This window comes from Schistocerca gregaria, chromosome X, assembly GCF_023897955.1.
Source record: "Schistocerca gregaria isolate iqSchGreg1 chromosome X, iqSchGreg1.2, whole genome shotgun sequence".
NCBI lineage: Eukaryota > Metazoa > Arthropoda > Insecta > Orthoptera > Acrididae > Schistocerca > Schistocerca gregaria.
The window spans coordinates 96,966,593-96,978,860 of NC_064931.1; the positions used below are offsets into that span (position 1 = coordinate 96,966,593).

Here is a 12,268-nt window from a genome sequence, read left to right on the forward strand (position 1 = left end):
CCCCTCCAGGGAATCAAAGGCTTCTTCCACGAGTCGGAGAAGTTGGTGCCCCGTCGAGTGGCCCTTACGGAAGCCGAACTGGGCATCTGGGAGTAGAGCTTTGGCGGTGACGTGTTGCTGTAGCCTCGTCAGGTAGACGCGCTCGAAGACCTTCGAGGTGGCAGGCAGCAGACTAATTGGGCGATAGCTGCAGGGGAAAGTGACCTGTGCGAAAGATCTTGTTGCAGATTGCAGCCAGGTGAGTGGAGGCCTCCTCAGGCAGTTGTTTCAGCATGACAGTGGAGACGTCGTCGGGGCCTGCACCTCTCTTGGGATTGAGGGCCTTGAGAGCCGTCGAGACTTCTTCAGGTGTTGTGGCCTCGATGTCGTCATCGCCCTCCGTTTCCAGATAGCGATGGAGCCGGTCGGCGACCATCTCGTCATGTTCTGCGTCCAGTGGATCCCCTACAGGCTTGAAATTCTCTTCAAAAACATCGGCGAGGACGTCAGTCTTCGCGTTTGGTTCACAGACAAATCCGTTTGCAGTTCGGAGACGCAGCATGCGTTCGCCGTAGGAAGTGTTTCGTGGTCCTCCAGGCAGACCCGTCGTCAAGCTGAAGAGTCGCCACACGGTTAGCCCTCTCCTGGTTGCGGTGATTGTCCACAGCCACCGTGATTTCGTGCCGCATACGGTTGAGTAGCCGTTTAGTGGCGGGGTTTCGTGTACGCTGCCATTCTCAGTACACTCTGTTCTTCTCCGCAATTTGTGCAAGGAGATCGGGGGGCAGCTGTCGAGATTGATCCTGGCGCTCCCGTCTGGGAGGAGCCGCTTCTTTGACTGCGTCGAGGGTAGCGTCTGTGAGGTGAAGGAGTGAATCTTCAGCTTCCGTGTCGTCCACAGGTGGCATCGCAGTTAGGGACTCGGTCAGGGTGTTGCGAAAGAGAAACTAGTTGACTCCAGAGAGTGACACTTCACGACTGGGTAGCTGCAGTGGGTCGAGATCGACGTCAAAAACAACTGGCACATGGTCAGACGAGAGGACATTCCGCGTCGATGCGAGGATCCGGCGCGGAATGCCTTTCACGACCGCGAAGTTGACGATGTGCGGTTGTCCACTAACGGAGCAATGCCCTGGCACCGGTAGCACTGGACAGGGCCTCTCTTGGCGCGCAAGTCTTCTGTGGTCACCGAGACGTTGGCGAGTCGGGTGAACTGGTAGAGCTTCCTGTTCTCGATTGTATCCGTTGCGATGACGAGGAACAGGGGCATGTAGTCACGTGATTTGGGCTGCTTCATCTTGACCACTGTTCTGACATTGAAGTCGAACTCTTTAAGTTCTTCTTTAATGTGATCCGGCTCCATGTCGAGGGCAGATGTCGGATGACGATCTTCAGGACGCGTTCCGGTGTGGTGGCGTGAGTGAAGAAAGGGATTGCTCTTGCAGACCCCTCCTGCGTCACACGTCGGTAGTCGTCCGCTGAGCGCAGTGTAATCTTGTACATGTCTCTTCTGGCGACCTTCACATTGTAGACTGCCGTCGTCCAGCTAGTGAGAAGCTATTGCAGCTGCTTGAAGGTCCCTTCATATTTCAGAACACTCGGCGGTAGTGGTGGATCCCTCTTTGGCGCTGTGGAAGGGCGCGGAGGTTCCTCTGGGGCATTCTCAAGGGCAGCAAAAATGTTGTCGATAGGTGCCGGCTCGTAGGTGGACAGCACCTTTCTTCGCGCTGTGTGGCGTCTTTTCGGACGAGTGAATACGTCGACATCAGCAGCAGGCGTTTGTTTCGATCGCTTCTCTGTCGGTGAGCTGCGCCCGCCGGTAGGGGCTGTATCCTCTTCTCTTCTGCTTTTGCCGGACTGCCGACGAGGTGGTGGTACGGCAGAGGGCTCGTCTTCCTCCCTCTTTGGAAGTGGAACTGCAAGCGCTTCCATAGCGATATCCATCATGTGCTCATTCGTTGCGTGGTCCGTCGTAAGTGGGGGGGCCGGATGGGGCCGCCGACGTAACAAGCTCCGCCGGACGGCGATCCGCCACACCCCTCGCAGTACGTAGCTCCGCTCGCTTCGACATCTCTCACTCGAATGTGTGTGTGTGTGTGTGTGTGTGTGTGTGTGTGTGTGTGTAACAACTGCGCCAGACACTTGTTGTCTTGTATAGGCGTTGCCGACAGCAGCGCCGTATTCCGGCTGTTGACATACAGGGTGTTTCAAAAATGACCGGTATATTTGAAACGGCAATAAAAACTAAACGAGCAGCGATAGAAATACACCGTTTGTTGCAATACGCTTGGGATAACAGTACATTTTCAGGCGGACAAACTTTCGAAATTACACTAGTTACAATTTTCAACAACAGATGGCGCTGCAAGTGATGTGAAAGATATAGAAGACAACGCAGTCTGTGGGTGCGCCATTCTGTACGTCGTCTTTCTGCTGTAAGCGTGTGCTGTTCACAACGTGCAAGTGTGCTGTGGACAACATGGTTTATTCCTTAGAACAGAGGATTTTTCTGGTGTTGGAATTCCACCGCCTAGAACACAGTTTTGTTGCAACAAGACGAAGTTTTCAACGGAGGTTTAATGTAACCAAAGGACCGAAAAACGATACAATAAAGGATCTGTTTGAAAAATTTCAACGGACTGGGAACGTGACGGATGAACGTGCTGAAAAGGTAGGGCGACCGCGTACGGCAACCACAGAGGGCAACGCGCAGCTAGTGCAGCAGGTGATCCAACAGAGGCCTCGGGTTTCCGTTCGCCGTGTTGCAACTGCGGTCCAAATGACTCCAACGTCCACGTATCGTTTCATGCGCCAGAGTTTACACCTCTACCCATACAAAATTCAAACGCGGCAACCCCTCAGCGCCGCTACCATTGCTGCACGAGAGACATTCGCTAACGATATAGTGCACAGGATTGATGACGGCGATATGCATGTGGGCAGCATTTGGTTTGCTGACGAAGCTTATTTTTACCTGGACGGCTTCGTCAATAAACAGAACTGGCGCATATGGGGAACCGAAAAGCCCCATGTTGCAGTCCCATCGTCCCTGCATCCTCAAAAAGTACTGGTCTGGGCCGCCATTTCTTCCAAAGGAATCATTGGCCCATTTTTCAGATCCGAAACGATTACTGCATCACGCTATCTGGACATTCTTCGTGAATTTGGGGCGGTACAAACTGCCTTAGACGACACTGCGAACACCTCGTGGTGCAAGATGGTGCCTGGCCACATCGCACGGCCGACGTCTTTAATTTCCTGAATGAATATTTCGATCATCGTGTGATTGCTTTGGGCTATCCGAAACATACAGGAGGCGGCATGGATTGGCCTCCCTATTCGCCAGACATGAACCCCTGTGACTTCTTTCTGTGGGGACACTTGAAAGACCAGGTGTACCGCCAGAATCCAGAAACAATTGAACAGCTGAAGCAGTACATCTCATCTGCATGTGAAGCCATTCCGCCAGACACGTTGTCAAAGGTTTCGAGTAATTTCATTCAGAGACTACGCCATATTATTGCTACGCATGGTGGATATGTGGAAAATATCGCACTATAGAGTTTCCCAGACCGCAGCGCCATCTGTTGTTGACAATTGTAACTACTGTAATTTCGAAAGTTTGTCTGCCTGAAAATGTACTGTTGTCCCAAGCATATTGCAACAAACGGTGTATTTCTACCGCTGCTCGTTTAGTTTGTATTGCTGTTTCAAATATACCGGTCATTTTTGAAACACCCTGTATCTCTGTATTTGAATAAGCATGCCTATACCAATTTCTATGGCTCTTCAGTGAGAAAACACGAGACCAGTGAAGTTATTTTGTATTCTCGCAGGAATGGTAATGCAGGAGTGGTACAGCCCGTCTGTTAACTGTAAAGTGAGCAGCGCTCGTAGCTAGAGAATTTGGCTTCCCTGGAAGAACACTGCAGCTGCCGAACAGGATGACTGAGAATCAATTACTCCTGTAGTAGTGTAGAATAGTTGGCAGAAATTTGCGTGTATTGTGTCCCTATGCATAACATGCGTTAGTGTTATTAGTAACTCATATCGGTATTCCGTGCAGTGTTAACACATTTTGTACACAATGATAGCTCCCCAGGCATCTCTGCACACAGCGTCGCCAGTGATTTAAAAGGCGCGCCGTGGAGGGCCCATATAACTTTGATAAACATCCTGTAGTTGCTTCTTGTAACGTTTTGGGTTAGGCAGAGTGGCGAATCATCTGCTCGACCTTTAGTTTGCAGACCTATGAAGGATGGAAGTGTATGAGCACGATCCAGCCACGTGCCTTCTCTCACCCCTTTATTCATACATCTCCGCCCTCCACCCTGTTACACCAAGAGAAAGTAATTTATTCCTTAATACGGCTCTACTGCACTTAGATGTGGTACACACATGTAATACTCATTTTAAACCACTTCTTTTAACACTAAACATCAATTTTATACCATTCAAACGATACTTTTAATAATTGGTGGTTTCTCCACCCCTGCAACGCGGAAACTATTAGTTCTAGAGAGAACGAATTGGGCCTTTTTTTGCAGGAAATTTAATGTAGTTTAATTTTTTACCGGGCAACATTTTCGCTAGAAGCAGTGTTATTCGAGTTATTAAAGAAAAATGTAAAAAAGTAATCTTTAAATCCAACCCAACCTCAACGCTGACACCTCGTCGGTCAGAATATTTAGTATGTTGTACATGAAACTCCTCCTAGCACTGTGCAAAAATAATCGACGATACGATTTTTTCCCCAGATTTTCCTCCGTTGACTTGGACTAGATAGAGAATTGTTGATAATTTGTGGCACGATATTAGTAGGTATTATTTATTTAAGTTCCCAGAAGGTAAAATTAATGTAAGAGGGACCGGAACTATTATCGCATTTTTAAATGAAACACGAAGTCTGTATTAGTGGACATCATGGGCCGCAGGAAGCAGAAAAACTCGAACTGTTGCCACACTGTGGTAAGGGCCGAATCGCCTGTTAACGAGGTGTGTAGCACGAAAACGATAGCGGCGATGAATCACACGTCGCTGAGTGCGGAAGTGTGGAGATCGCCTTTGTTCTGCGAAGAACAGCCCTCGTCGATTAGCGGACCTATCCAATGACACACAGGAAGAGAGCCGGTGCAAGCACTGGAAGAGAACTGCGCACACACAAACACACCCACATACACACACACACACACACACAACAATTAATATATATATATATATATATATATATATATATATATATATATATATATATATATATACTTTGTTTTTCTATAGCTCTATCAGGAGTGGGAACATTCCGAATTAAAAACGTTTCAGGATGCCCGCAAGTAGGCACTATTGCTTATAGAACAATGGCCACCATTCTATTCATTTCTGCCTTTGCTTACCTGTAAACTACAGAATCGGATGTGCTGGAAGTATTTTAATGCTGCGACCGTATCTTGCAGTTAAAATACTGCCCAAAGAGTAGTTAAAAAACCTACCGACCTTAAATGTATAAAAATTTTAAGATAATCTCATATTCGCTCTAACTTAAATAAGAGGCTATAAAGAGTTGTTAGTAAAAATATCGGAACGTTTGATAAATTTCACCAACACTGACTATAAATGCATGGCAGTACCACTTCCTGAAACAGCGAACTTACACGTGTATCCCACGTGAGTGCAATGTGTAATACGACGCAAGTCAAGATAGTAGTTCCGTTCTCGCCAAGCACACTCAAATAGGTCTGTTGAGATGTGGTCAGTGGTTATGAAGACATGAGATCTCAATTTAGGCAATGTAACTGGGACTGAAGGGATGCAGAGGTGAATCCAGGATTTTGGTCTGGGGAGGGCGGAAGGAGGTGGACTGAGCTCATAAAAATTTTGTATCACCGTGCAGTCTCCAATTTCTCTAGAGTAGACAAAGATATTTTCTTAATCTATTATAATACGAAGTATAATAGCAAGAAAATTTTTGAGACTGTTATGTCTGAAAGCTATGTTGCAAACAATCTTCTCCGTCTACTCCCTCCCCCCTCTCTCTCTCTCTCTCTCTTTCTTTCTTTCTTTGTTTCTGAGATTAAGAAGAATGAGGTGTAATTCTGGGGCAGGCTACAGTACCATATCCCCCAGACCCTCCTAGGATTCCTTGACAAATACCCATACATCGAAAGATCCAATTAGAAGGGTGACCATATACAAATTCAATGTCTGCGGAAGATGTGCAAACAGTCCTCCGATCTGTGGACTCTGGTACTTCCGGACTTTTATACTCCAACTTGGTGTAACCGCGTCTTGAAAAGAACCTCACAAATCGTCTCCATCCACGACTTGTGATATTAAGTACTGTCTTAATACATCAGGCTTCTCGTGTTCTGTAATAGTTCTCTCGACGAAGAGCAATAGTGGCAGAAACCGTCTATTAGAAACAACACGAAACACGTTAATTCTCGATTTTTCAAGTTCTACATCAGTGATAACGTTGGTTCTCGAAGTCCTGGGTAGCCATATGCTTCTGTCTTTACTGATACTTAGGAAATTCTATTTCATTATTCCCAATGATTCGTCAGAACAAACACCTGTCATGTTCAGTAATGGCAGTAAAATCTTCATAACTCATCTGCTCTTTTACGCAATTACTGGGCTTAAGTTTGTGTACCGGCTATAATTTGGACGGAATCCCCATAGAATGGTTGTACTGTACTGGTAACTGCAACCGTTGACTTACTCGCCGCAACTATTTCACCGGGCTTCGTAAGAATGTATCATGCTTTTTGTCGACTCCATTGTCACTTGCAGTTGACATAATAGTGTACCCTATTCCTTTATGACAGGTTCATCGTTTACTACGAATATGTTGGTATCACCTTCAGATCTACATTGCGAGAGAAGCACGATGACCAAATACTCGTCTTAAAGCCGTTGAAGCGTAACAGCATGATGTATTAACGTAAAGTACTGTCGTCCGTAACATGACAGTACTTTGCAGCAGTTACAAGCTCCAAAGAAGGTGGCTCTGCATTCGGAAGAAATACTTTTAGAATCATTGTGTAAGCATTCTGATTCAGCTATACCCCAAACCATTGAAAGAGAAGGCTGACATGTTTCCTTCGGGATGTCACTGGTAGGCTTCCTTCTCAATATTTCTAATTCTGAGTTAGATCTCCATCTGTAATGTACTTAAGACATTAAACTCCAAAATATTTCCTTTTTCCTTTATTAGTGTCCCAAGTGACTGTATATTATTATTTATTGTCTGGAATCTTGTGACATCTGTTGTTGAGACTTTTATACTTTTGAAAACACTGGGAAGAGCTGACGCAGAATAAAACACGTGCTCTCAGATTACGCCTGCCTAACGCTAAACATAAGTCACAGAATGTGGATATGAGGTAACTGCACAACTAATGCGCTAAAACTGTATCAAAATTTTAACAGCATAGTTTGTTGCCGTCAGTCAACAAACATAGTGCACTGACGTTTTAAAAATAAATTAACAATATCAGGATACAAGTGCTAATATGACATCCCAATTAGATGTAAATCATAAGAGACAGTCAAATGACAACGAGACAAATGGAAAAAAGTAAGTAAACCGTTTATTTGTTTTGTAAATAAAACCGCCTTTTCTTGCTGCAGCTGTAATTTACTTTTCCCAGGCGCGTTTCGCCGTTTTCTCACTCTAAAGCATCTTCAGTGAGATAGTTTGTTGGCATTTGCCTTTCCTCTCATGTGCTGTGGAGGTCTCAGTATTACTTCATTTCCGAAACATAAGCACAATTTTATATTCCGAACTTTTTCTTTCACACTGTTACCGTGTTTCTCCTTATTCTGTGTGATGCACTATTGTTCTTTTGCCACTAGTTACATTCAATTGTTCGAAAACGGTGCTTTAAAGACGTAAATATTGTGAATTCATTATGTGTTTCCTCGTGTTTTTAGCTGGGTCGTATTGGAGGGGGAACGCAGGTGGATGCCGTCCCCCACTTTCTTCCCGAGGGATACACAGTCCTCTTACTATTTTACGTGGAGAATATTTTCTTATTACAATAATACTCTTTCATCGCCTCTCTGAATTAAATTAGCGTCAATTCTGAGTTATACCTCATGGAACATATCAGCTGTGAAGTCAACAGAGCATTGATATATGGCCCAGATAAACAAGTCAATAAAAAAGAACAACGAATATCAGGCGCATGGGGTCAGGCACCCACGCAAATCCAAGAAGGTTCGGCGCAGCGCGGCCGGCGTGGACATCAAACCACGGGGCTGTGCACAACACTGAAACGTTCCGTGCAGTGTCGGAACACCAAAGGAAATTCGCACTTTGTTTGGACGGCCTTTCTCGTTTTCAATTATTATTGACACACACACGCGCGCACACACTGGACCACCATTCTTGGCAGATCTGGGCTGCTCTGCACCGGCCACTGAAAAGGCGTACGATTGTCCAATCCCGCGTCCGGCCATCCTGATTTAGGTTTCCCTTGATTTCCCTAAATCGCTCCATGCGAATGCCGGGTTGGTTCCTTTGAAAGGGCACGGCCGACTTCCTTCCCCGTCCTTCCCTAAGCCCATGAGAGCGATGACCTTGCTGTCTAGTCTCCTCCTCCAAACAACCCAACCCAATACTGAACGGCGTTGCGCAACCGATGTCGACTCGCCTTTAGATGTTCACATCGCGTGATGTGATAATAATGTCTGAAAATGGCTACCCAGCCATTTACTTTAATCTGTGCGAATGCGCACAGGTTGCCCGAACTCCTACGGGAATCGTCACCTTAGTCTGCGTGAGTAATGAGGGGATGGGCAAATATTTATTAGGTACTTTACATATGTAGATTGTGGACAGTTGAGAATGTGGGTCTCACGGGAAGCGTACAAGGGTTAAGTCCCTGCAGTCGCACTATTCGTATGTGTCCTCGGTGGCTCCGATGGATGCCGGCATGATAGCTCAGCGTGTACGGTCAGAGGGCTGCTTGCTCTCTGTAATAAAAAAAACTGAGTCAAAGAATGAACGATCAACTTAAGCGGATGTCTTGTGACGTCCGCCCAGACCAAACGCAAAGAACAATATCGAACAAGAACAAAAAAAAAAAAGATGGATAGAGCGACTGCATGTAAGCAGGATATCCCGGGTTCGAGTCCCGGTCGGGGCACACATTTTTAGCTGTCCCCATTGAGGTATATCAACAACACCTGTCGGCAGCTGAGGGCTTCAATTATTTATCATTTATGTCTGGAAACAATTCCCTTCTTCGGCAGGCTGATGTTGTATTCTTTAACCTTCGGGAGCTCGCGTGGGCGGCCTCTTGAACATGTAACTATTTAAGCACTTGATTCTCAGACAATCCCTGGTTATCTATCGGCTCACCTTAAGGTGCGTCACCTTGACACTGACTGATTTGACTCTATAGCTAGATGTAATAATGTATGGGCGTTCGAAAACGAAAACCAATCTCTGGTGGTGTAAATGACACCGCACGTGCGCTAACGTTGCTTCAAATTTCGCGAGCGCCTGAAGGCCAATAATACAACAAAACCTGACTCCTATCTGGCACCTAATCTGTAAGATAAGGTTGAAGCAAAATAAAACAATTTCCCGCTTCCTTATGCCGATATTGCAATCTTCAATGATCCAGCTACAATGTTAAATGTCGGCTCTCAACTAGACCCTCTGCTATGATATTATTACAGTAGGCCTATTCTTTATTTCGAGTGAATGTCGTGCCTTTCGTTTGTGCGTTTACAGTTCGATTGTTATCAGCATTAATCTTTGGCCACTGCACCGTCGGGGCGGGTATTTTTATTCAGTTTTCTTTTCAGTGAACTTATTGGCATTGTAGTGTACAGTTCTGCCGACTCCTTCGGTTCTACGTATTACTTTGCCGTTTTAAAGCCTGACATATTACATTTCTGAGTGAAAAGTGAATAAACTATGCTAGAAATTGACAGGTGTATTTTTTCAGTGTGGAACGCAGAATAATAGATTACTTCAGTAAATCTATTTTCAGAGTTTCAACTACAGGAGTTGGTCAATGTGGTTCGAAAAAACGTGAAACTTATAATGGCTCATATACTTCATTTACTTATAGTAGCACTGAAACATGTATTGTTGAAGATAAAAGCCAATCAAGTGAAGTTATTCCGATTATTTGTATTCCCAAAACATGCCTAATTATCCTGTTTGTTGGAACGACAATACATGGAGAAAATTTAAGACGAAATATGAGTGGTTAGCGCGAATGGAAGGCAAGTTGGGTTGCTTAGTGTGTACAGATGTGCAGAATATAGGAGTGAATAAATCACAGGGAGTGTACATGTATAAAAAACGAAGTAGTATTTCGGTGGGTCCAGTTTGTGGAAGAAATCAAGCTCAGTTAACATCAATGAGAAAAAAATTCGTAAACGTAAGAATTCCAAAGCCCATTTAACAACATGCAGATAACGAAAAGAAAGGCAAGACGATGTTTTAGAAAACCTTTTAGTTGAACAGTAGAAACATATTTTTGGAAGTACAAGGACAGTGTTTCACACAGCGTATTTTGCAGTGAAAAGGGAAAAACCGCATTTAGACTTGGACTTGAAAATTTAACATGATCTCCACATGAGCAACACACTTCTTATTGGATACTATTAAACTTAAAAGAACGCATGCAAAAACAATAGAAAGAGAACTCCTAAATTTTCTGAAGCACAGTTTTTTTCAATTATTTCAATGACAATTGAAATCACATGCAGCGATGATGCTAGGTAGGAATTTAGATGTTTTAGAGCGGCGTAAGAACAAATAAAACAAACTATTCCAATGGCATTGTTTGTGCCACCGAACTGAATAAGGTGTTGCTGATGCAATCGAAGAGGTTCCTGTTGTGAAGCATATTACATCTTTTCTAACAAGCTGTATGCGTTGTATCATCAATCTCCAAAGAATCAGCGTGAACTGTCAGCTTTTGCAGAAGAGTTAGGTGCAGAACTTAACAAGAAGTATTTTCAGTGCGTTTGGTGGCCTTAAACTTTAGAGCAGTGCAAACAGTATGGAAATCCTGCCAGGCTCTGAATGCTCATTTCAATAGATGTTCGAATGACATGACTAGAAAATCGGTTGGAATGGAATAGTTCAAGGGATTGCAGAAAACACTATTAATCCCTGAGTTCGTGAGCAACATTGCACTGTCTTCTGATGTCCTTGAAGAGATTAGTATCCTCTCACATCACCCCCAAAAGCATAGTGTTAACATTCCCTCATCATACAGGGCATCTGGAGTAGAGAACGGTCAATTATGACTCCCTACGGTTTATGTCTATCGACCACCATCGCTCACGAAATGACAGCATAATCAAAACCCCGTAATTTCATCAATCGACATTTGCCTTCATTGATGCGCGCACCAGATACAATGGGAAAGACATATAACGTAGCCTTGAGCAATGGAATCTCAGCGGGAGAACGGAGTAACAATATCAGATCATCCGCGTACGCACACACCGGTATGGTTTCGCCCAAGACTGTCCATCCTTGTAACTGAGCGACGATTAGTCGAAGAAGGGGCTCAAGTGATAGAACAAACAATGACACTGAAAGCGGACTTCCAGAGGAAAACCACTACGGATGGTAATGGAGGATGTTAGAGGGCAATTGACTACAACCGAAGCCTGGATTCCCGTGAACAGATTATACGAGACCCTGCGCGCGTCAATTGCGAACCCAACGGCTTCCAGTACCTGCAACAAGAAGCCACGGCTGACGCGGTCGAACGTCTTGTGAAGATCCAAAAATGCCAGAGCATCACGAACAGAAGTAAGAGCGGCCACCGATATGATATCACGACAGTCTACTACCGGGGTCAGAGTAGTACGAGCAGGAATACAACATTGATGGTCTGCAACAACTTTCCCCGCTCTCGCCACAGTCTCATAATCAAAATTTAATAAGGTAATCGAACGAAATTTATCAGTTGCCTCCTTACCAGAACTTTTAGGAATTAAAACAGTTTTGCCAGATTTCAACGAGTCGGGCACAAACCTTCCTCTCAACACTTCGTTCAAAAGGAATGCAAAAATAGTCACCCAACAAAGGCCAAAAACGCACATTAAACACCTTAGGCAGACCATCCAACCTCGGCAACTTGCGAGAAGACGATCTTACAATAAGGACATAGACATAGTCACATTGGAAAGCTTCTAAAAACGCAGCATTATGAGTAGGTGTAAGTCTACGATCCAGAGACTGAATAAATAAATCGAATGACGTATTGACAGGAAAGGATACCAGATGCAACCCAACACAGAATTGATGTAG

The 12,268-nt window shown here is 44.8% G+C and overlaps 1 protein-coding gene across 1 annotated transcript in view; it reads left to right on the forward strand.

Moving 5' to 3' along the window:
* Positions 1 to 1,353: 1,353 nt before the first annotated feature.
* LOC126297917 (uncharacterized) overlaps positions 1,354 to 12,268 on the forward strand; it is an 88,328-nt gene continuing 77,413 nt past the window's right edge. Inside the window, exon 1 of the mRNA XM_049989233.1 lies at positions 1,354 to 1,395. Within this exon, the coding sequence (XP_049845190.1) occupies positions 1,354 to 1,395 (42 nt within the window). The remainder of the gene's footprint in view (positions 1,396 to 12,268) is intronic.